The sequence below is a fragment of the Carassius gibelio genome, chromosome A22 (genome assembly GCF_023724105.1).
Source record: "Carassius gibelio isolate Cgi1373 ecotype wild population from Czech Republic chromosome A22, carGib1.2-hapl.c, whole genome shotgun sequence".
NCBI classification, from domain to species: Eukaryota; Metazoa; Chordata; class Actinopteri; order Cypriniformes; family Cyprinidae; genus Carassius; species Carassius gibelio.
Window position 1 is genome coordinate 2,526,437 of NC_068392.1, and position 26,799 is coordinate 2,553,235.

A 26,799-nucleotide genomic window follows, 5' to 3' on the forward strand; every position below is an offset into this window, starting at 1 on the left:
GAAAGTACAAAATGGTGAAAAAGATAAACAACGTAAGAAAAACCAAATACAAGGATTGGAAAAATAAAGTGCAACAAACTAATTAGTAATGAACAAAAGCACAGATGAAATGGAACAAACAAATGAACGAATGAATATATACGAATAAAAATGAAAAAAGTAAAAAAAAAAAAAAAAAACAGAAAAAGAAAAACAATGTAAGAAAAAACTAACAGAAATACAAAATACGAATTAGTAACGAACAAAAAAACAAACATACAAAAGCACAAATGAAATGGAACGAAGAAAAAAATTCTGAATCAACTAAAACGCAAATAATGAAAGAAATATTTTTTTTTAAAGTAAGAAAAATTAAGCTTCAATATAAAAATAGAGAACAAAAGGGAAAAGCAAGAAACAAATGCACAAACACAAATGTAAACAGAGATGGGACCAAGTCACACATGTGCAAGTCTCAAGTAAGTCTCAAGTCTTAACCTTCAAGTCTCAAGTAAGTCCCAAGTATTTTTTTTCTTGGGCAAGTCCAAGTCAAGTCACCTTAATATTGTTATTTTACCTGCAGAATCTGATCTTAATAAAGTTAAAAGACAAGATATAAGTAACTGTCAGTAAATTAAAATAATTTGGATTTGCATTGTAAATACTCATGTTCAGTAAAATACATCATGGAATCAAACAAAATTGTAACTTCCTAAAATTATTTATTTTTCACTTCTGCCAACAGTGTTTGAAATGTTTTACGTTTTCAACATTGAGTCCATAAAACAAATAACAGCTAAACATCCAACAGACTCCTCTCTGAACACCTCTCTCCCTCTCTCTCAAACACAGTTTACATACAACATTAAACTGTTACATTTCTCCTCTCTCTCTCTCTCTCACACACACACACACTCTCTCTCTCTCTCTCTCTCTCTCTCTCTCAGTATAGAATATAAATATGACGTATTTTCAGTTGTTTCATACTTTTTTGTTATGTACAGTACAGACCAAAAGTTTGGACACACCTTCTCATTCAAAGAGTTTTCTTTATTTTCATGACTATGTAAATTATAGATTCACACTGAAGGCATCAAAACTATGAATTAACACGTGTGGAATTATATATGGAATTATATACATAACAAAAAGTGTGAAACAACCAAAAATATGTAATATTCTTGGTTCTTCAAAGTAGCCACTTTTTGTTTTGATTACTGCCTTGCACACTCTTGGCATTGTCTTGATGAGCTTCAAGAGGTAGTCTCCTGAAATGGTCTTCCAACAGTCTTGAAGGAGTTCTCCGAGAGATGCTTAGCACTTGTTGGCCCTTTTGCCTTCTGTCTGCGGTCCAGCTCACCCCTAAACCACCTCGATTGGGTTCAGGTCCGGTGACTGTGGAGGCCAGGTCATCTGACGCAGCACCCCATCACTCTCCTTCTTGCTCAAATAGCCCTCGATGCCTTCAGTGTGACTCTACAATTTTCATATTCATGAAAATAAAGAAAACTCTTTGGATGAGAAGGTGTGTCCAAACTTTTGGTCTGTACTGTACATAACAAAAAAGTTTGAAACAACTTAAAATACGTCATATTTATATTCTGTACTGTGTATGTATGTATATATATATATATATATATATATATATATATATGCGCCGCCCCTGGAATGCGTTTTTTTGACGGCCTGCTAGCGGATCATTAGGGGCCGTTCACATCATGTCTTTTGCACGCGCAAGTTCGTTATTTCCAATGTAGGCGCGCGGTATGCGCGCTCATAATGGAAGCAACGCGCACGCGTCGCACCGCATCGAGTTAAAAACATCTAAACTTTTCATAATGCCGCAAGCGCACCGCAGGTCATGTGACAATAACTAACCAATCAGCTTCCTCCTTTCCCGTATCAACGTTGAAAGCTCAGCTAAGATGAAGGAACAGCTGTTCATAGCTGTATATGGATTGCCATTTTGAAACGAATTTAGTAGCAGAGCTACTGCGAGCGATGTTTAGTGCTGCAAATCCATTTATACTTTGCTGAAATTTCCGCATCTTCATTGAGAGAGAGCGTGTCATGGATGCTTAGCAACGACAGACGCCCCAGGAGCACTTCTGTCCGAGCGCTTTGGAAAGAAGGAGAAAGCGGCGCGACTAGCGTTTTCCACGCGTTTTTAGGCACGAACTATTGAAGACAAAAGCGATGACCCTCGGTACCTCTCAGGCTGACATGTTGATGTGATGTGATATCTGATTTAAGTGGGCGTGGTGTGTGTAAGGTAGAGAGGGCATGACTGATGATACTGTCCTGATCCAGTCACGACGCTATTCTCAGCCTGCGCTCCAGCTGAGTAATCAACTTTATTTAAAAAAAATAATTTATATATTTTATATTCAAACTGAAAACATGATGTGATTAACACTCAAGTCATTCAAGTCATCGTGTCTCAAGTCAAGTCAAGTCCCGAGTCTTTAACTTCCAAGTCCGAGTCAAGTCTCAAGTCCTAAAAATAGCGACTCGAGTCAACTCGAGTCCAAGTCACCAAGTCACAAGTCCCCATGTCTGAATGTAAAAGACGGACATCTACGACAGAAATTAAAGGAAGCGCAAACGAGCAAATTAACAATCAGAGAGATCTCCATTTGAGAACATTATGTGGTAAAACAACGAAGAGGACTGTGGTTTCACCGCTGACTCACCAAACTCTTCCTGGTGTCGGGGACAGCCGTCACGTCCACAGGCTCTCGCTCCACAGCGTTAACGAAACGAGCCTCGGCTACAGCGATGGCACAGATCACGTGAACCCACCTGCGAACGGGACATCAAACACATGAACAGATGTCGAGTATCTCCTCGCGATATGAGAGAAACAGTTCGAGATGTTAGACCTGTCATCTGTGGTTTTCTTCAAAGCTCCTCCTCTTAAACTGCACAAACAGCAGCCCTGCGACGAATAAACACCTCCAATCATGGACCGAATAAAGTTAACGCAACAGTAAATGTGCTATATAGAAGTTCAACGTACACAATTTTTAATATCAATGATTTTAACTGATCTATGTTTGCGATACTTACCGCTGTCCAGTCGGCCGCAGTGCACCGAGAACACATCCAGCCGTCCCGTTTCGTTTCGGGATTTACGCCGTAACAACCTGATGGAAACGAGAACAGACACTTAGCTGTCTATGAACCAAACTGATAAATGTACGTTCGGATTTAATTATTAAACAGACCGTGTATTTATTAATTATTGTATTATTAAAGAAAACAATACAAAATTTAAATACAATTTTAGTAAAAAGAACAAACGAAAATAAAGAAAACATTAAAGAGAAAAAACAGATATGAATATATGCAGATATGAAAGAACAGAAATAATGGAAGAAAGAGAGAACAAACAAAAGAATGAACGAAAGGTTTAGCAATTAACTAAAACAAATATAAAAACAAGTAAACAAATTAAAAACAAAACAAACAAAGAATGAACCAAAAAAAAAATAAACGAAAAATTACAAATTAACAAAAAAGAAAAACAATGTTAGTAAATACAATAAATAAAACAAATTAAACAAACTGAGTAGTAATGAACAAAAAAACAAAAGCTCAAACAGTGTTAATTTCGTTGACTAAATATTTTCGTCATTATTTTCATCACGAATATATTTTTGCCGACGAAAACGAAACGAAAACTAAAATAGAAGGCACTGATGGAGACTAAAACTATGACTAAATTGATTGACATTATCGTCAACGAATAAAGGACGAGACGAAAATAGACTGTGACGAAAATCAAATCAGCAGACGGCAGAGATGCAAGGAATGAGCAAAAGAACCGGCAAAACAGAACAGACTGCATGAGAGAAGAGAACCAATCAGAGCCTGACTTATTGAGACGTGAAGCGAAGGTTTTCAGTTTTTATGAGCTCCCGGGAAGTCGGCATTCGAAGAGGTGATAGGGACTTTAAGCAACAGCCTCTGGTGGAACGGCAACGCCATTCTGGCGTTGTATTGCGCCTGCGCGAATTTAACTGCTACTTTCTGACGATCTAATTTAACGGTCTACTACGGGAGAACAGCTGATTTGCCAGAGTCGCTACTACATGAGAGGTTAGGTAAATAAATGTTATGTTTTTAGACTTATTTACATCATACAATATTAAAAACTCCTCTTCTGACAAAAAATTGTCATTTAACGCCAAAAGCAATACTTCTCTTGCTTTTTTAAATTATATATTTTTTTGGATCTCAATAAATGAATTAATGCTGCGTTGCGCTGTTCTGTTTTACCGTTGCTTAGTGACTTTTACGTTCTTGGCTACAGCGGTGTGACGGCAAACTTCCGGTCGCTGTAGCCGTTCCATTCGCAGCTGTTGCTTAAAGTCCCTACTGTCTAAAAGAGCGACAAAATGTCCATAGCTCACTTCGCGTTTGACGACGAACAAAACAAAACAAAGTGTAAAACACGCAGAGCGCTCATTCGTGGCAAGAACACAACCAATTTGAAAAGACATTTACAGACGAGCCACCCGGACATTTTCTCAAATGTAATTTTACAACGATGTTCTTTTGTTTATTGAGCTAAGCAAAATTGGAATAGTGCAGTGCGTAGATGTTGTAGCATTAAATATTACGAACTGAAAAGTACTGTAAAATAGCCCCTTCTTCAAATTAGATGCGAGCACAATACTAATACGTAATATTATGATACATACATTTGATTAATACTAATGTTTAGTATATTTTATAATGTTCTACTTGTTGACAATATCACAAATATTTCTATATTAGTCATGTGAAACATGAATGTTCACATCCTATCATTATACATACAAATCTAGCAATATTGTAGTATTTAAAACATACAATATTGCTAGACAAATGAATACCTTATAAAATCTTGTTACTTTTTTTATCCACCTAGCTGCCAACTTATTAAATATTTACTTTAAATGTATGCACTTATTGTTCAGCTCAGCTGTAAGCTTTAAGGTCCTGGACCTAACCTTATTTTTCTTTTATTGATGGTCAATTGGCAGCTAGTTATTGTTTACATTATCATGACAGTGTTTGTTGCTGCATAAAAGCTTTTGAATCGAAATAAAGACACAGTTGTGTTGAAATAAAGTTGAATTTGTGTTTTATATATTTTGGTTAAGTTTGTTTCCTATACCAGCTGTAAAAAAATTGTCTAGTAAATCTGTTATTGATTTTAGTCTTATTTTAGTCGACTAAAATACCAAGCAATTTTAGTCGACTAAAATAAGACTAAAATTAAAACAAATCAGATGACTAAAACTTGACTAACTTGTGTTATTTTTCTTTTTCGCCGTTTTGTTCTTTTTTTACCTTTTCATTTTAGTTAATCAGTTTTTTCATTCGTTCATTTGTCTGTTCTGTTTCATCTGTGCTTTTGTTCATTACTAATTAGTTTGTTGCACTTTAGTTTTTCTATCCTTGTATTTGTTTTTTCTTACGTTGTTTTTCTTTTTCGCTGTTTTTTTTTTTCTATAAAATCTGAATAAACCAAAGAGAAAACAAAACAAAAAGTAAAACAATTATACAAAAAACTAAACAAAAAAATGCACAAAAAACGAAGAAAATAACTATATTAACAAAAGAAAATAATTATTATTATTAATACTAATATTTATATTATTCTTATTATTATTGTACCAGTCTTAATAATAAGAGTTGTCATAATCAACACTTCCACTAATTAACACACTATAAGTCCTCGATGCAGTAATATATAACCGAGCTGCATCTCAACCAAACGTGGGTCATCAGGGGAGATTTACGAGACAGAAACCTCAGTTTTTCATAAGCTGTGCTTCTTTCAGAGAGCTTGAGAAGAGCTGACAGCAGCACAGGTAAAATATGAGCAAGTACTCTTCTGATGACTGGAATCAGTCTGACAGAGTGAAAACAGAGAGCGACGCTAAAGTGATTAGCGCTGCTAAAAGCAGAGCAAGATCGCACTTCATAAATCCAAACAACTCGCCGTAATCAAACTAAAAAGAATTATAGTCAAAAGACTAAGACTAAAACTAAATTAAAATTTCGTGTCAAAATTAACACTGAGCTCAAATGAAACCGAACAAACAAATGAACAAGCGAAAAATGTACGGACTAAAATGAAAAAAGTAAAAAAGAAAAAAAAAAACAGCGAAAAAGAAAAACAACGTAAGAAAAAACAAATACAAGGATAGAAAAACTAAAGTGCAACAAACTAATTAGTAATGAACAAAAGCACAGATGAAACAGAACAGACAAATGAACGAATGAAAAAACTGATTAACTAAAATGAAAAGGTAAAAAAAGAACAAAACGGCGAAAAAGAAAAATAACACAAGTTATTAAACGATTCACCAATGTATGCTATTTACTAAGATAAACTGTTTCTGTAATTTAGAGCAAAGCAAGAACAAGAAAAATGCATATTTGAAACAAAAGCAAACAAAACAAACAAAAAAATTATGGGAGCAAAATTTAATTGATAAAAGAAATGAAGGATAAAGTCAATGAAAAAAATAAAAATACAACAAATGAATGAGTAAAATAAGTAAAAACTATTATTTGAATATATTGTGTATTATTAAATAGTTAAATGTTTTTTCGTGGGAAATATTTCTAAAAAGTTACACAAAAAAAAAGTAAACACAAAAGAGAATAAATGAAAACTAGTGAAATCAAACAAAACTACAATATATTAAGTAAACTGTTTAAGATTCACTAGTCTATGTTATTGAAAAAAAAAAAACTTTTTGTAATTTTTCATTAAAAAACAACTATCAACCTATGTTAAATATGAAATAATGAAAAGATGAAAGAAAATAAGCAAAAACTAACAAGGTCATTAAAACAAATCAAACGAACCAACGAATTAATGAAAAACAAAACAAAAGGAAAAACAAAAAATTGTATATTAAATATTGTGTATGAGTCACTAATATATTTTACTTAAATAAGAATGTAAGCGGGGTCAAACAATACTTCTTACAAAAACAATTAAATTACAATTTATAAAATCCCGAATACTGACATTTGGTTGGAAACACATTGTTAAATAAGTCGCAAAGCCGTTTCAAGTCATTAATCGTCAGAAATATGTAAAATCTTTTTAGTTTTCAGCCCATGTTCAGGGAAGCCATTTCCAACAGAGTTCAAGTGTACGAGCGCTTAAGAAAAACCCAAAATAGCATGAAGAAACTAACAAGCTGTCTATCACTTCAAGGACTCTTTTTCAAGCCTTTGGAAAGCAAACAAGCTGGAGATGCGGTTGTTGTTACTCTTGAGTTAATTTGGTTCGGTGGCTCACTGTCGTCTCTGTAAGAGGAAGTCCAGGGAATTTGGGCGTTTAAAACACCTCCAGGGAGCCACGGGATCTACTTTCAGCAGGAAACTCACGGCGTGGAGACAGTTAATGATAGTGAGAAGCCACCAGAGGTCAAAATGTAGTGGTCTTATCACAATAAAGGGGTTTTGATACAGTAAAATATCTATCATATATGGCCTTGAAGAATAAAATGATAAAAAACAAGATTTTTATTTCAAATAATTGCAAAAATAAAAATGGATATTATTATTATTATTTTATTGAAACTATATATGAAAACATAAACAGAAGAAGAACAGACAAATAAATATAAACAAAAAATAAAATAATTAAGTAATGAATTGGAGATGAAAAAGACAAAAAATGACAAGAATGAACAAAAACAAAAAAATATTTGTTATACACACACACACACACTAATAATAATAGCTATTATTATTATTAATAAATTATTTATTATTATTATTTTAAAAAGAACAAATGAAAGAAAAAATTTAAAGAAAACACAATGCAATAAATTAATGAAAAACAAAAGTCAAAAATGAAAAAAAAAAAAAAAAAACTCAAATTAAATGCAAATAAAATGAGAATAACAAAAGGAAAGAAACAAAGAAATTAAATGACAAAAAGACAAAAAAAAAGTATTGGAAAAAGCAGAAACCAAAGAACAAACAAAACAAAAGATATGTAAGTGTATATAATTACATAAAATATAACAATAATACTAATATATTATAATTATAAAAAGGAAAACAAACAAAAGAAAAACAAACAGAATACAAAAGTATGAAACAGAAAGAATTTACAACTGACAAAACAGAAAGAAAAAAATAAAATCTAAATAAACCAAAGAGAAAACAAAACAAAAAGTAAAACAATTATACAAAAAACTAAACAAAAAAAAAAGCACAAAAAACGAAGAAAATAACTATATTAACAAAAGAAAATAATTATTATTATTAATACTAATATTTATATTATTCTTATTATTATTGTACCAGTCTTAATAATAAGAGTTGTCATTATCAACACTTCCACTAATTAACACACTATAACCGTAGGCTGCTAACAGTCCTCGATGCAGTAATATATAACCGAGCTGCATCTTAATCAAACGTGGGTCATCAGGCGAGATTTATGAGCCGGAAACCTCAGTTTTTCATAAGCTGTGCTTCTTTCAGAGAGCTTGAGAAGAGCTGACAGCAGCACAGGTAAAATATGAGCAAGTACTCTTCTGACGACTGGAATCAGTCTGACAGAGCGAAAACAGAGAGCGACGCTAAAGTGATTAGCGCTGCTAAAAGCAGAGCAAGACCGCACTTCATAAATCCAAACAACTCGCCGTAATCAACTCACAAACTTACGTATCCCAACGTTTTTTAGCATGCTGACATAAATCCGTCACTCTTTCGCAAGTAAATATAATCATATCATCAGCCGACTGGAAATATCATGGCCGAACGCTTCTGGAAAACACAAAAACATCAAGAAAACTGAAATAGTTTGGTCTAGACTGCCATTTTTTAACCCAGATGCTGGTGTTCATTTCGACAAACGGCTAATTGGCTAACTGCGCGGCTTAGACTAGTGGCGTGGAGAGAAACCCCTCGAAACGAGACACTTTCTCCTCTTCGTGAGGTTTTTTTCTGTGCTCGTCTGAGTTGGGTTCAGCCTGACTGACTGTAAATTGGCTCTCGAGGCCCTGCCACCAGATAAAGCCTGAATCAAGGGCGTTTATTAGCACAAACAGACTGAAAAATGCAGATTGGTGTGAAGGAGGCAAACAAACAACTGGAGATACAGATGCAGACGTGAAAGACGGGAAAGATTTTGAAGTAAACTATTTCCTTTTTAAGAAACTACAACAACACTAATGGTCTGAAACTACATTCATTAAATATGCATTTTTTAAAGGAACAAATAAAAAGCACTTTTTACTCAAACAATAAAGTCCAAATATAGCCAACATATATCCAAAAATAAACTTTTTATTTTTATTTTTATAGATGTTAGCTCTATTTTGACTAACACATATGATAATATACTAAATATATTATGAATAATTATTTTTATTATATATTATACTTTTATAAATAAATGGGCATGTCCAATGAAGCCAATTTCTAAAAATAATAATAATAAATACAAAATATTGTTCGTTATCATTTATACTTAAATAAATGTTAATTTAATATTACATTTCATAAATTCATAAAAAAATTTACAGCTTGTTTTAAAAATGTAATTATATTTATATATATTATAATACAGTATAAAAATGTATTTGCATTATTATAAATAAATGTATTTGTTCTCAATAATAAATGCTTATTTTAAATAAAATAAATAATATTTATATGCTTTTAGAAACTAGCAAAAAAAAAAAAATTGTTCAAAATCACTCCACTTGGTTCTTAATCTTAAGGATTTTTTAAGGGTTGTTTTATATATATATGTGTGTGTGTGTGTGTGTGTCCAAGCTATATAAACAAAGTATGAACTTAGTTGAAGGCATCCATCGAGCACATTTGTATGAATGAATGGTTAAACAGCAGCACAGTGTTCTGTGTGAACGGCTCTTATCATGACATCAAAGCCATCTTTGGATCACGAGAAGCACATGTGAGGTGTGTGAGCTCACTTGTGTGGACTTGTAGGCCGCAGCAGCTACACGACAGCAGGACACTGGTGCCGTCATCACCGATGTGAGAGTTCGACGGCAGCGGCTCTGTGTTTTCAGCTCCTGCGCTGAAGCACATCTCTGGAACCAGCGGACGGGTGCGACAGCCGACCCGGGACACCAGACCAGACATGTCCGAGAGGTGGAAGGGGTCCTTAAGAGGCTAAACACACACAAACACATGAGAGAGAAGAACATGCTAAACCACAGAGAAACGTACAAGGAAATTAATCGGGTCCAAAGAAGCTTAGAAGTGAACCAGATTTTGTGCCGATAGCCAAAAGTCTGTTTTAGTGCTTTGATAGTGCTGCACAGTGCATTACCTGTGTGTACGGACAGAAGAGCGTGCAGACGGCGCAGTGCGGCTCGATGGTCGCCATCGCAGCGTTGAACTGTTTCTCGGCCAGGAAGTTTGGCACGCGGTTCTGCCACAGCGCGCTCTCCTCAGACTTCTTGGCCTCCGGCGGAACGTCGCCACCTACAGGCAGCCCAGAGTACAGCTCTACAGAAACACACCGAGACGATACACTCAAGAGTCACTCTTCAGAAGAGATACACAATACAACAATCACTGTACAAAACTAGATAGATAGAGCGACAGAATGATAGAACGATAGATAGGTTGAACAATAGATAGATAGCGTCAGAACGATAGAGCGACACACAGACAGAATGATAGATCAAACAGACGAACGATAGATAGATAGATAGAGTGAAAGAATGATAGAACAAGAGAGCGACAGACAGAATGATAGAATGAATGAACGATAGATAGACAGATAGATAGAGTGACAGAATGATAGATAGAACGATATATAGAGAGCGTCAGAATGATAGAATGATAGAGCGACAGACAGATAGAATGAACGATAGATAGAGCGACAGAATGATAGAGCAAGAGATAGACAGATAGAATGACAGAGCGATAGATAGATGGATAGATAGACAGACAGAGAGGGACAGAATGATAGAGCGACAGACAGATAGATAAAATGATAGAACGATAGAATGAAAGAGACAGAGTGACAGATTGATAGAACAAAAGTGAAAGACAGACAGATAGTGACAGAAAGATAGAACGATAGAGCGACAGACAGAAAGAATGATAGAACGAACAATAGACAGAGCGACAGAATGATAGAGCAACAGAGACAGATAGAATGATAGAACTATAGATAGATAGATAGATAGATAGATAGATAGATAGATAGATAGATAGATAGAATGACAGATAGATAGATAGATAGATAGATAGATAGATAGATAGATAGATAGATAGATAGATAGATAGACAGACAGACAGGGACAGAATTATAGAGCGACAGACAGACAGATAGAATGATAGAACGTTAGATAGAGTGACAGACAGAAAGAATGATAGAACGAACGATAGACAGAGCGACAGAATGATAGAGCAACAGAGACAGAATGATAGAACTATAGATAAATAGATAGATAGATAGATAGACAGACAGACAGACAGAGAGGGACAGAATTATAGAGCGACAGACAGACAGATAGAATGATAGAACGTTAGATAGAGCGACAGAATAATAGAATGACAGAGCGACAAACAGACAAATATAATGATAGAATGAAAGCCTGATAGAGTGCCAGAATTATAGAACAATAGAGTAACAGACAGACGACTAAGCTACATAAGAATTTTAATATGAATCTCTCTCATAAGCACTAAAATCCACATTTTAGAGGTAAAAGAATCATATAAAAGTGAAACATGGCTCAGTATGAGTGCTGTCCTCTTTCTCTGAGGCGTGACTCAACAGACAGCAGCTTTGATGCCCCTCTGTCCTGTATTTTGCCCCCTACAGTGACAGCAGGTGGTGAGGATTTACAGCTGTCTGTCTGTTCATAACACACGGCACAGACAAATCAATAACCGTCTTTCAGCCGCCCGTCTCATAAAGCACTGATTGTTTGTGGCTGCTTTCTTTCATACTTTATTGCTTTTGCTCTTTGTGTCGCGAGTGCACACCTTCACAACAAACAAACAAAAAAAACTACATCTTGACATCAAACATGAACGCTCTGAAATAAAATGAAATGTGCTAAAAACATTCATATATATTGTAGAAACATATCTAACTTTTAACAACTTTATCCTCAGATATCAGACATTAATCTAGGATGCCAACTTGCTTCTGTTCTCCAGAGCTACATGTGAAAACAATATTGCAATATTTCTCATAGTACCCTATGAAAACAAAAATACAACATTGCTGTTTTCATAATAATATTATATAAAAAATATTGTAATTTAATAACATGCATTGTCATAAATTGAGCCTCATTTCAGAGACACTGAATCATTTGTAAACTTTTTTGTAAAACTTTCTTGCTTAAAGTTTTTCACTATTTCAACAATAAAAAAACATTCATTAAAATACTTTTACGAAGTTTATGAAGTCTTAAATTTCATTTATGAGAAAAAAGAAAAAAATCAAATAAAATATCTCTTATTTAAATGTGAAAATTTAATAAATATGGTTTTCACAAGCAATTCTATGAACCAATTTTTAATTTTTATTCAATTTTATGATTTTACAATTTTATCGTATACATAAGAACCAAACATACACTTTTTTTTTTACCATTTTAATGATTGTCATTTATTATACTTGCAAAACAAAATATGGGTTTTTCTTTTTTTGTGTAAAAATATTCTAACATAATTCAACAAATTATGAAATAATGGTTTTACAAATACCATTAGATTTTTTTGTGGACATTATTACAAACTGCATTTAAAAAAAAAAGCAACACTTAATTCCAGAATATCTTTGCAAACAATTTCACGATTTTATGACCATCATTGCTAACGCAAACAAAACCGTAAAACTATTCTAAAGCAAATTCAACAATTTAAGCAAGAAGTGATTCATGAATGTCATTTGATTCGATGGACATTATTATGAACTTCTTCATATCACAACTTAAGTGTTTTCAAACACACAATGTTTATTTTAGATTTCAGACATTCCAACACACAAAAGTACTTGGACAAATGCAGATTAATGTCTATGGAAGTGGTGTTAAACTACCAAATATATTTACTTACAATTATTTGAAATAATTTATATATAATATTTATTTATATATATTATAAATTAATATATAATTTCATAATATAGTTAACATGTAATTTTTTTTTATATAAAAAGTAAAAATTAAACTCAATACATGCCTTATACACAGCTATTGTAGCTGTGGTGTGTTTTGTGAAAAGCATGACGCATTTCCATGAAAACGGTAAGGATACATTCTAATATAACAGTAGCCGAAAAAAAACGTGTGAAAAGGTTATATGATTTTACAAACATTCGTTTTTTCACGGATATTACTACAGATTACATTTAAAGTACACATAAAACCTGTTAATGAATGAAAAACTAAAATATACAATTACGAACAACCTTCCGAACAATTTTATTTTCCGCACATTACTTCAAATGTAATTTTTTATTCTTGATGCATGCAAGAATGGTTTTATGAACATCATTACGAAATTCCGATGAAACATAAAACATGCACGGAGAATGTAAATCTGTTCTAGCGTAAAATGTTGCACTGATATTTTAAGTGAAAATTTATGTTTTTGAAGAACAATTCACAGGAATCTGCATGCATGTCATAAATGAGGCCCAAAAAATTAATAGTAAAATTCCAGGGGAAATTTTATAGTATATTGCGCTTAATGTTTATCGTTGATGATGTCATGAATGCATTACTTACCCTCATCGCTGGAGGCTTCCTGTTTGACTATGGAGTGAGGAGAGCGCATGGGTGGCTTGCTGAACGGATGTCTTCGGCTCTTCTTCACCTCAACTTTCTTCTTCAGTTTCGTGAAAGGTTTTGGCTGAAAGCAAAAAGATTTAATTGTTATTCACCTCAACGTTTAATTAAAATCCTAAAGAAAGGCTTTGGGACCAGAGAAGCTGCTCACCTGCAGGCCGGGAGCAGCTCCATTACTCTGGTCCTGAATGTCGGTGGAAGCAAATTGCTCAAACACCTGCTGGAAGGAGAGATCGTCGGGATGCTTCGGCTTCTTCTTTTTCTTCTTCTTCTTCTCCTCTCCGTTTTCCGATGGAGGATCCTGAGATTCTGTTTTTATATCTTCAGCTGCAAAGATGAATGAATGTGAAGAAAATACAAAATCACACATTCAGTAATAAGAAGGCATTTGCTAGGGTTTATGATATTACAAGATATCGGCATCAACATCGGCTCTCAAAAAAACACATATCGGTTGACCACTACACACAACGCTTCTGAACTTCTGATTTCTCCCAATATAGGGACAGGAGACTTGTCAGTCAATAAGTGAAAGAACTCTGATATTTTTTTGTAAATTAAAAAGTAATGCGTTACTTTTTACTAGTTACTCAGATTACTCCGTTACTCCAATATTTTATTGTAAATTAAAAAGTAATGCATTACTTTTTTCTAGTTACTCAGATTACTCCGATATATTATTGTAAATTAAAAAGTAATGCGTTACTTTTTACTAGTTACTCAGATTACTCCGTTACACCGATGTTTTATTGTAAATTAATAAGTAATGCATTACTTTTTACTAGTTACTCAGATTACTCCGTTACTCCAATATTTTATTGTAAATTAATAAGTAATGCATTACTTTTTACTAGTTACTCAGATTACTTGGTTACTCCGATATTTTATTGTAAATTAAAGAGTAATGCGTTACTTTTTACTAGTTACTCAGATTACACAGTAACTCCGATATTTTATTGAAAATTCAAAAGTAATGCGTTACTTTTTACTAGTTACTCAGATTACTCCGTTACTCCAATATTTTATTGAAAATTCAAAAGTAATGCGTTACTTTTTACTAGTTACTCAGATTACCCGGTTATTCCGATATTTTATTGTAAATTAAAAAGTAATGCGTTACTTTTTACTAGTTACTCAGATTACACAGCAACTCCGATATTTTATTGAAAATTCAAAAGTAATGCGTTACTTTTTACTAGTTACTCAGATTACTCCGTTACTCCAATATTTTATTGAAAATTCAAAAGTAATGCGTTACTTTTTACTAGTTACTCAGATTACTCAGTAACTCCGATATTTTATTGTAAATTAAAAAGTAATGCGTTACTTTTTACTAGTTACTCAGATTACTCAGTAACTCCGATATTTTATTGTCAATTAAAAAGTAATGCGTTACTTTTTACTAGTTACTCAGATTACTCCATTACTCCAATATTTCATTGAAAATTCAAAAGTAATGCGTTACTTTTTACTAGTTACTCAGATTACTCAGTAACTCCGATATTTTATTGTAAATTAAAAAGTAATGCGTTACTTTTTACTAGTTACTCAGATTACTCAGTAACTCCGATATTTTATTGTCAATTAAAAAGTAATGCGTTACTTTTTACTAGTTACTCAGATTACTCCATTACTCCAATATTTCATTGAAAATTAAAAAGTAATGAGTTACTTTTTACTAGTTACTTGAAGTAATCTGATAATGTAACTCGCGTTATCCCCAGCACTGGCTATATGGTAAGAGTTTTCTTGCATCACCTTCTAAACGGAGCGCTGCTTCCGCCTGCTCCTGCTCCTCCCTCTCCAGCGCCTCCAGTGTGAGGAGTGCCTCCCGCGCCATGCGCTCGTCCTTCTGCTGCCGCCGCTGCTGCTCGCGCTCCTCCACCTTGAGCAGGTATTCACTCATGTCCAGCTCTACTCCCTCCATTTCCAGAACCTTCACCTCCTCCAGCTTCAGACGGCGGAACTGTTTCACCTTCGCTTGAACTCTATGACAAACATCGCAAATGGACAACTAATTTATTTCAACACTATCGATTAGCAATTTAGTAGTTCTCATTTATTATGATTCAAAGAGTAAACATCAAAGGTCGATAAAACTTTTATTTCAAACAACATTTACAACTAGATATAGATAGATATTATTACTACAATCCGAACAGTAAAGGTCAAGAGGTATAAAAAAAAAAACTTTGCCAGAACTCTACAAATATAATTGTATTTTATTTCAAATCAAACTTTTCCCACTTGATGGTCTTTATTAATTACGATTTAAGCAGTAAAAAACAAAGATACTCAAAATCTTCATAGAAGCAAAAAAAAACAAAATTTCTCCACTTGATAGTTTTTATTACGAATCAAATAGAAAATCTCCTACACTCTACAAAAAAATGACGGAAATGGATAAACTTTTATTTCAACACAAACCTTTTTGCTGTTTTGCAAACGATTAGAACAGAGGTCAATAAAACCTTAAAAATAAAAACATTTGCCTGAGCTCTACGACAAATACTTAAAACGAAACGAACTTTTTTTCAAAACAAATTTTTCCGACTTGATAAAATGGTTTAAGATCCTAACAATAAAGGTCATTTCACGTCCACGGTAAATTCTCACAGAGACATCGTTAAAAAAATGCATTTAGTGCACTTATTTAGACCAGTTAAAAAAAAAAAAAAAAAAAAAAAATTTAAGTTACAAATGTTCAATGATATTAACCATTAACCAATGATAATTTAACCATGAACGTTCTAACGTGACTTTCCAACATCATGCCATTGCATCCTTTTACTATTATCATTCCATATATTATTTTAATTTAACAATGTATTGTGTTTCGCATTAAAAGCACATAATAAATACAGTACTTACACAGATTTTCACATTCACACATAGTTAAAATTAAACCGTGAGTTTGCGAAAAGCGAGTTTTTTTGTTCAGGGGCCTGATTAATTTTTTTTTCTAAAATCAATGATGAAGACAACTAACAGATTTTCGTTGCAAAAAACAAAACAAAAAAGAAACACTGAACATTTCGGCACCTGCGGAGGAGTTTCTCTCTGTACGTGACTCTGGTTTTCCTCCAGTGCTCCAGCTCGGGGCTGGTGAGGCTCGTGGGTTTGAGGTGGTCCAGGAGCGTGTTATCTTTCCCCTGTTTCCACAGCTCGTAGCGGTCGGGCTGCAGGCAGCGAACGAAGACGTCCATGGAGATCTTCACCATGTCCTTACGGCAAGTGCACTGCAGAAGACAAATGGGAACCAACATCTCTAAGTAAACTAAGTCAACAACTGTAAAAAAGTTATGATTGTATAAATATATTAACTTCCTAATAGCTTATATTTCGATTCAGTTTAAATATACGGTTTTATTTGTATTTATTTTTTTTAAGTGATTTTTATTTTGGCCTTTGGTTTGAAAATTAAATAATATTATAGAGTAATACGAATAATAATGCAAATGTATATACAATCTATTACATATTAATATAGTAAATATTAACAATAATACACATTAATTAATATAAAAGTAATACATTAAAAAAGAATTAGCTATTAATAAGTGTAGAAACTATTTTCATTGTTTATTTGCATCATGAAAAGTGCTATACAAATAAACTAACTGAATAATCCTATAAAGCATCAAAAAAGTATGTTTAACAGAAAATTAATTATAATAAAAAATAATATATATATATATATATATATATATATATATATATATATATATATATTAACTTATTAAATTACTATACATTAATACATATATTTAAATAAATAATACTTACATTTAAATTATTTAAATACACAAAAAATTAAGATGCAAAGACAGATTAAAATTTAATGTGAAGAAGAATATTTAAAACAAATATATGTTTTTCTAATATATATGCAAGTTCACCTTAAAAAAAAAACTACAAAAATATCGGGGTTCAAACTGATGAAATTGAATAAAAGATGAGAATAAAATGAAGTGCATCATGGGATTCATGACTGAAACAATGATTGAGAGGAAAATGAAGGCGATGGAGACGAGATGTGATGATTAGATGAAATAAGTCTTCATGCAGGTGCGCAGACACAAGATTATTAAATCATCAGCACCAACGACTGCGAGGGAAAAAAACAGCCTTTTAATTGCAGAGTTTGCACGCAATGGATCGAAGTGAAACCACACAAATCAACATCTCTCAATCAACAGTGAGAAAGAGAGAGAGAGAGACAGATGGAAATAAAAGTAATTTTCCTGCGAGATGCACTCGGCTGTATTACATCGGCCGTTATTTCCTGCACTGCGCCGGAGCTGCTGTTCAATTACCAGAAACATTCTGCAGCTGAAGTGAAGACAAACACTGCAAACACTGTGTGTGTGTGTGTGCGCGTGTGTGTGTGTGTGTGTGTGTGTGTGTGAGAGAGAGAGAGAGAGAGAGAGGGCATAATAACGGCAACAAGTGCTATTCTTCACTCCGAAATGTCAAGGGCTTTGCCATATAACGCTCAGAAATGCAATTGCAACCGACTGGAAGGATCAGACTCCTGGAAAACAAGCAGCGCTGAGAGGAAGAACCAGCCAAAACTAAAAGTACAATCATGCGGTGAACACTTTTCAGGAGCGTAACTGAGACTCAGCTGTTTCCAAGATAAGTTTTTACAAGCTAGATTACCTTAAAGAAAATTGTGAAAATAGGGAGATAAATATTCTTAAATGAGTAAAAAAGTAAAAGGAAATGTATTGTTCCTTTTAAATGGCTATATATATATATATATATATATATATATATATATATATATATATATATATATATATATATATATATATATATATATATATATATATATAACACACACACACACACACACACATAAATATACACACACACACACACTCATACATATGAATAGTGTCAGTGTGTGCATAAAGTAATATATAAATAATATCAAATTAATAAATAAAATTCTATAAAACCATTTAAATGAAATAACATTTTATATAAAAATTTTAAACAACTCAAGCTGCAAAGTATTTCAATAAAGTGTGTAGTGGAATACTTAATACAATTTTATATATATATATATATATATATATATATATATATATATATATATATATATATATATATATATATATATATATATATATAAATAAATATATATTTGCAATCCCAATACATAGGCAATATATAATGAGAATAACATTAGAATAACATTTTTTTTGTTTTGTTATTGAAATCTTCCACTTCAAATTTACATCAAATCTGCTCTTACTAACTTTCAAAGAAATATAATACAAATTTCAATTTTATTTTATTTAAATATTTATATAAAGGCATAGTATGTTTTTTTTTTATATATTAATTTTATTTTTTAATTTTATTTTCTTGCTCACCACTGCCATTTTGATTTAATTTGAAGAAAAACACTATCGGGAAAAACTACCTACGTTATATGAGAGAGAGAGAGAGAGAGAGAGAGAGAGAGAGAGAGAGAGAGAGAGAGAGAACAAGAAAGAAAGAACAAACGAAAAGAACAAACAAAGAGAAAGGGAAGATATAAAAGACATGAAAAAACAAAAAAAAGAACAAAAGAAAAGAGGAAAAACAAAAAAAGAATAAAATGAATGGAACGGACAAACAAAAGAACAAATGAAAAGAATAGAAAGAGTAAAAAGAGAACAAACAAAAAGAAAAAAAACAAAAAGAACATGAAAAAAGGACAAACAAAAAATGAAAAGCACAGAGATTAAAAAGAACCAATGAAAATAAAAAGAATGACAAGAAGTAAACAAACAAAACTAAGACAAATAAAATGAAAAAACAAATGAATAGGACAAAAAAGAGGAAATAAATACAAAAGAAAAGAAAGTAAAAAACAGAAATAAAAGAAAACAAACGGAAAAAATGAAAAGACAAACAAATAAAACAAACGAAAAGAAAGAAAAAGAACAAACAAAAAGAACAAAATGAAACTAAAAAAGAAAAAGGATAGGACAAACAAAATGAAATAAAAAATGAGAAAACAAACAAACTGAAAGAATAAAAACGACATGACACGAAAAAGGATAGGAAAAAAGAAAGAACCGACGAAAAGAAAAAACCTAACTAAAAAACAGAGAAAGGACCAACAAAAATAAAAAGAAAGAAAATGACAAACAAACCAATGAAAAGAGAGAACACATGAGGAAAAATTAAAAGAACAAACATGAAAGAAAAAAACAGATGCAAAAGACACTGAGAAACTGCAAAAGAATAAATAAATAAGCAAAAAACACGAATGAATGAAAGAACGAATGATCAAACAAACGAATCAGGAGCGAAGCAGGAAAATGAATGAATGCCTGTGAAAGAACTAACAAAAGCACAAATGTACGATGAACTGAAGGAGTGTGACTCATGTGACTGACGTCTGTCCTGTTAGACTTACGCTCACCTGCGTGGCCATCTTGCCATAGTCGATCCAGCGCAGGGTCGCGAAGTTCGTGGACTCGGCGCAGTTGAAGCCGTGGTTGAATCCGGCGTGATATCCGTACGGAAACGTGATCATGAACTCACCTTCCTCCTGCGTGATCTGACAAAGAAAGACGACAACCACAAAATCATCACAAATGCGCAAAATCTCATTTCACGTTATCTGCGCTGATTATGGTGTGGAACTTCGCAATTACACAAATTTTATTTCATGTAGTAAAATACATCGAACTGGGTGGATTCGATTTTTACACCGATGTTTTGGGAACTGAAAAATGTACAGCGTTTTATAACGAATAAATTGCTAAAATTTTATACACAAAAAAACAAGAAATAAGAGAACGAAAATACCGAATCATGGTGTAAATTTACATAAAAAAATATAGATTTTTGATTCTGATTGCAAAAAGATTTTTTGTGTGTCTTTTTGAATAACTTGAGTTTGAATGTCAGTATCTACACTTTATTGTAAATTCTGCTAATGTGGTAATAATCATGAAGCTCGTGGTTCATCTTCATGGGACAGACGCATGTGTCTCTGAAGGAGGAAGTGCTGAACGTTTAATTTTTTCCCAGCTATTGCTCCGTTTCCCCACACATTATTAATTTCACTGAGCTCTACAGTAATCTGTGTGAAGGCAGCACTGAACTGTACTTTGATGAAAGAGCCAATAACCACTGAATTAAGCTGCAAACGACACTTCAGAGGGAGAAAAAGCCATTGCGGGAAAATCAGCCGAGACTGAGAAACACGGCGGCTTTGAGCGCTAATATCTGTAGCCATTAGCGGCTGACGGGAAAATAAATTTGCTGTGAGAAAACTTCAGCATCTTCTCTTGCTTTCTCCATCCATTCATCGTCTCCTTCAGACCTTGGGCTCCTCGGCTGACGGCGGCCAGAAGAAACGTTTAAAAGACATTTTCAGATGCTACGAGAGGGATTAAGATGGAGGCATGGATCATGGCGGAAAGTTAGCCAGCCTTAGCTAATGAATCTTTTTATTTCACTTTACTTTTTAGCTTTGCGATCTGTAAAGTTATGCTTAGAAAGAAAGTTAGATTCATTAATAGCGTTCTGAGACATTTTCGTAGAATTTGCCCCAGATTGTGTTCGTAAACTTAAAGGTACATTATTTTGAGTAGGGTAACTAGAAAAAGTACTGCTTTTTGTTGTTACAAAAAAAATATACAATATTATATGAGACGATAATAAAAAAAAACATGAAAACATTGAATGAACAAAAAAAAGTCAATGAATGAATGAGCACGAAAAAAAAATGACGTATAAAAAAATGACAATAAAAATCTGAAGTGAAAGGAAAAAAGTAAACTAAAATAATAAAATTAATTTTGAAAAAAAATAATAAAAAAATCAGGTTTTATGCTGTACACTGGCATTACCATAAAAAAATATGATTGCGAAAATTTTTTACATACAAAATATTTAATACAGAGCGAATAACTTGCAGAAATGTAAAAAGTATTACTCATTTTAAATAAAATAATTTTGCACTGATCTGAAAGAAAATGTATTAAATTAACTTAAGCTAATATTTAATAAAGCGATGAAGTCAAACTTTATGGTGCAAATTTGCATTACCATAAATAATCAATTGCGAAACTATTATACACAAAATATTTTATAAAACAAGTGAATTTTGCATAAATGTATATCCAAGTATTATTAATAATTAAATAATAATTAAAAACATTTTAACTTAATTGAAAGAAGTACAAAGTTGTTAACACTTTAGAATAGGTTACACTTGTTAACTATTAACGATGACTTTTCTCTCTATACATTCTTAATTTGCTGCTTATAAATAGTTAGTAAGATAGTTGTTAAGTTTAGGCATTGGGTAGGATTAGTGATGTAGAAAAAGGTAATGTAGAATAAGGCATTAATACATGCTTAATTAGCACTAATACATGGCTTATATTCTAATAGTATGCATGCAAAATGTTACTGAAAAGTTATCTATATAATTTTTTTTACTTAAAATAGAATGCATTTCTAATTTAGAAAAAAGTCACGTATTATGGTATAAATTTGAATTACAAAAAAAAACTGCATTTGAATTGAGCAACTGCATTTATTTAAAAATAAAAGAATTAATAACATTTACAATAATAAATATATATATATATATAAAACTGAACTTACAATAATACATTTACTTTTTATTCATTATTTTAAATTTACTTTTGCTTTTAATAATTTGAAACTGATTTTATTACCAAAATGAGCCCTATTACAGAGTCTGACAGGCTTTTTAACAATAAAAAGTACATTTTGAGTTCATGGTGACGTTACCGTAAAGCATTTCAAAGAAAACCATGGTACAGCATCCAGAAAACATCGGTATTAAGTCTGGTATTATGTATCGTAACAGTATTAACGGTCACCATAATGGTGGAGCAGATGAATCTTAATGAATTTCTCCTCATTCTCGCGAAGACTGCTTGCTAGCAAGAGTTTGAGCTGATGCTCTAATAACGTCCCCAGACACACGGAGAGAGTCAGACAGACAGGAAACTTGCTGAGATCAACACTTCATCTCCCTTTCGGTTTCATCTCACTCTCTCTGACTCAAAAGTGACGATAGCATCCATCGTATGGAGGAGTGAAAATCAGGATTGCAGCAGTTGAGCGGAACGTATAGCCGCGCTGAACTTTATCTAGCCTCATTACAGAGATTTATTCCCATTTTAATCTCACTGTGAGGGTCTCGGGCTCCTGAAAATGGGAATTATCCATGGAGAAAAAAAAAAAAAGGAGTAATTTGCATGGATGGAAGCAGGCGACAGAGTAAATTGAAATGTAATCCACGGCCCGTATAAATCACGTATAAATATAAATCACGATTGTTGTGTAAATACACATAGAAAGATGTGTGAGGGGTCATAGCACTTTAGTTTACTACCCTCTTCATCTTTGTACACAAAGCTAAATGCTAATGCTACAATTTCTGACCACAGGACATTAGTGCTACATCTTGCATTAGCATTAGCATGAAAAACACACATTCAGAGATTCCTAATACTTCCCAAAAAGCAACCAAGCTTAGCGAGCTAACAGAGGTTTGATCTTTAACAAAAACAAAAATCTGCGCATGAAAAATTTGTTAGCAAGGCTGTTAGCAAGAACGTGCACACACCTTACTTCTATTAAAAAAAATAAAAAATAAACGCTCACAAAAGAGCAAATCGTGTGTGTACTACTAACGTTTGTGTAAACTGTTCGTTAAACCATTCTGATGAAAATAGTCGCAACAAATTTCTGCAATAAGCCAATAACAGAAGCTAATAGCTTTATCAACTTTATTTACTGGTATATTAATGAAACAAGTAGAATTTTAAAAACATTTCTTATTAAAATTGTTGCAACAACATTCAACAAAATTTTATTTGCTTGTGTTTCTATAAAAAATGTTTGAAGCTAATAAAGACAAGCAGACCGTTTGAGTAAAATGTTCGTAAAAAATTCTTTAAACGTTTTAATTCTTTAATTCTTTAAATTCTTTAATTGTTTCAACACATTTCCACAAAATTGCTTGTGCTTTTTAATTACAAAAACATCAGAAGCTAATAAAATAAACTCAGTATCTTTTACTGGTATACTAATGAAACGAGCAAAACGTTTTGTCAAATTTTCCTAATTTTTTTTTTTTTTATTGTTGTATTGTATTCATTTTACACACGCACTGTTACTGAAATTAAATATCTAAAGGATGGCAGATGTAAGAATGGTTTTCCGAATAATTTACAGAGAAATTCGTAATTGTTAAGTCAGTGAAGGAAGCAAAAAAAATTGCTTCATTAGCTTCTTTCACTGGCGTATTAATGAAACAGGAACAGAACTGAGTTACAAATAGTTTGCGAAACCATTACTGAATAAAAAATTGCAGCATTCAATTCAATTAAATAGTAATACACTGTTTATTGGTAAATTTATTTAGTTGTTAATATTATAAAAAAATGTATTGTATTATGCAAATTATAACAAAAGGAATTACAATAAATAAATAAGCTTTATTTGCTTTTAATGATGCAATGGCAGAACGAAGCTATAAGTTGTTCGTAAAAAGTTGTTTGTAAGCACATTCAGTTTGACGGATTAGCACTGGTGCTACAGCATTAGATACAAAACTAGCGAGAGAAATTAAAATTAAAAAGTTTGATAATTTGCACACACACACACACACAAAACGTATTTCATTAAAAACTAACATTTAAAACAAGTTGTTAAAATCCAATAGAGTGCATTTATGTAAATTATTCACAAAAACCATTCATAAATTAATTTTAAGATTTCAAGAACAATTTAGAAAGGAATTTAATTTGATATAAACTGGGCTATATTTAGATCATTAGATAATCAAACTGTAAGAAATGAAGATGGCATGATGTATCCACAGGAAAAAAATAAATATTGATATATAAACTTGCTTTTGTAAAAAAGTTTACAAAACTATGAGAAACTATGAATAATTTGAAATTAATTTTATTATTATCAAAAAGTTGGTAGTTCAATAAATCGAAGATTTTTTTTATCAACGCAAATGTTAATCATATAGTTTCACAATTAACATTAAATCAAATAGCGTAAAAATCTTTAATTTGTTGCATGTTATTATGTGATAACCTACATAATAAAATGTAAATTCAATTAATATAACAAATTGTAAATTTAAATAATATAGTTTTATTATTTATTACATCAGTATTTTTAATTTAAAAATAATAAATATAAAATAAATTATTACAATTAAAGTTTTTTGTTGAGTTTTTTATTATTTAATTTTATAATTTTATATTATTACTACCTCATTTTAATGAATTTAATATTTCTTAGTTTTTTTACACAAATTATAACATCATAACACGAAAAAAATACGTCACATTATAAAGTGACAATCTGCACAATACAATTATAAATATTACAATAATTATTAAAACAACAATAAATCGTAACTAAGTAAACTACATATACGTTTGTTATTATTATTAGTTTTATTACTTTTAGTATTAATACTATTACTAATAATAAAAATAATAAATAAAATGAACATTTTGATTTATAGTTTAATTATATATGTTTTTATAGTATATTGCAAATGGCTTAAACATTTCACATTATTTGATTTTGTGAACCGCTGTGATTAACATTTGCATTGATAAAATCATTGACAATTTATTCCACTTATCTCCAGCTATATCATATGAATCAACATTTGTGCTGTGTCAGTGACAGGAAGTGATGTAATAGGTGAATAACTCACTCTGTCAAAGGGGATGCTGTATTTCTTCAGGATCGATGGAGAAATGAGGGTCATCTTGTGACGGAGAAACGCGTCGCAGCCCTGAGAACTTCCTGGAAAAAAGCCTGCAGAAAACCCCAAACAGCAAAGAGAGAGTGAGAAAAATGCCAACAGATGAAACGCTGAAATAAACAGACTCATGATATTTAGAGATCAAACTGCGCGGTGTAAATATTATAATAATATTTTTTATGTTACTATGTGATAACTGTGATATCATAATAATAATGATTATCATCTTTGTATTTATTTATTTAATTATTATTAAGATTATGAAGACTGCATGATATTTAATACAAATAATTTATTTTAATTTAATATAATTTTTTAGATTTTGAAAGTATTTTTTATTTATTCCAACTAAATGAGAATAGTATTATATACTGCAACTTTTTTTATTAAATTTGTATTTTTTATTGTCAAAATGTGCAAAAACACCACATTTTTTGTTGTATTATTATTATTAATAGATTGCATGATGTTTCTTAATTTCACATAGATATTCATTTCATATAAATAAATAAATACATTATTTTTTTAAATGCTACTAAATAAAAATAATAATATTATATACTGTTAAATCTCCATGCAATTTGTTTTATGACAACATTTGCAATAACACATTATAAATATATTCAATAAAATACATATTAAAGCATATTAGTATTATTGACTTTAAAAATAAAACCATACAAACATCTACTCATTCCATAAAAAACTATTCTTTTTAATTAATTCCAGTTATTACAAAATAATGAGAAGAAATTGTAATTTCTGTATGAAATTTGCTTCATATACTTGAAATAAGCATAATAATAATAATCCATTAGTACTATCATTAATGCTATTGTTAATTATTTTGGTCATATCAATAAATTGTTGAAAAAGAATGATTTAACCCAATATTGCCGTCCTATAAAGTTTACAACATCATTAGCAACATGCTAATGCAAAACTACTGGGATCAACTTTAAATCAAGTTCCCTGCTCTGAATCATTCGTTTAGCATAAATGTTAGCGGTTAGCATAGCGCCAGTCTACAGCAAGGTTTCAGCACAAAGTCGATGTAAAGCTAATCCAGTAAAGCATCTGTGGAGACTCGATAAAGCAAGAGTCAGTGACGAGCGAGGGATGATTACGAGTGTAACGTGTAATCACCGGTTTTGAGGTTATGGGTAAAAGCTTGCACGCGTCAGACGGGCGCGGGTCACTACA

The 26,799-nt window shown here is 31.8% G+C and overlaps 1 protein-coding gene across 5 annotated transcripts in view; it reads right to left on the reverse strand.

Annotated features, from left to right (window-relative positions):
* LOC127942793 (lysine-specific demethylase 4B) overlaps positions 1-26,799 on the reverse strand; it is a 53,897-nt gene that overhangs the window by 9,756 nt on the left and 17,342 nt on the right. For 2 of the 5 annotated variants that reach the window (XM_052538750.1, XM_052538747.1), the window contains exons 7-17: positions 25,546-25,649; positions 20,227-20,364; positions 16,845-17,041; positions 15,561-15,790; positions 13,954-14,129; positions 13,743-13,866; positions 10,313-10,491; positions 9,951-10,152; positions 3,049-3,125; positions 2,862-2,917; positions 2,673-2,781 (exon numbers count right to left, since the gene is read on the reverse strand). In XM_052538750.1, coding sequence (XP_052394710.1) covers positions 2,673-2,781; positions 2,862-2,917; positions 3,049-3,125; positions 9,951-10,152; positions 10,313-10,491; positions 13,743-13,866; positions 13,954-14,129; positions 15,561-15,790; positions 16,845-17,041; positions 20,227-20,364; positions 25,546-25,649 — 1,592 coding nt within the window. Of the gene's footprint in view, positions 1-2,672; positions 2,782-2,861; positions 2,918-3,048; positions 3,126-9,950; positions 10,153-10,312; positions 10,492-13,742; positions 13,867-13,953; positions 14,130-15,560; positions 15,791-16,844; positions 17,042-20,220; positions 20,365-25,545; positions 25,650-26,799 lie in introns of all 5 variants that reach the window. The other 3 variants (XM_052538749.1, XM_052538745.1, XM_052538748.1) reach the window with 2 other exon arrangements.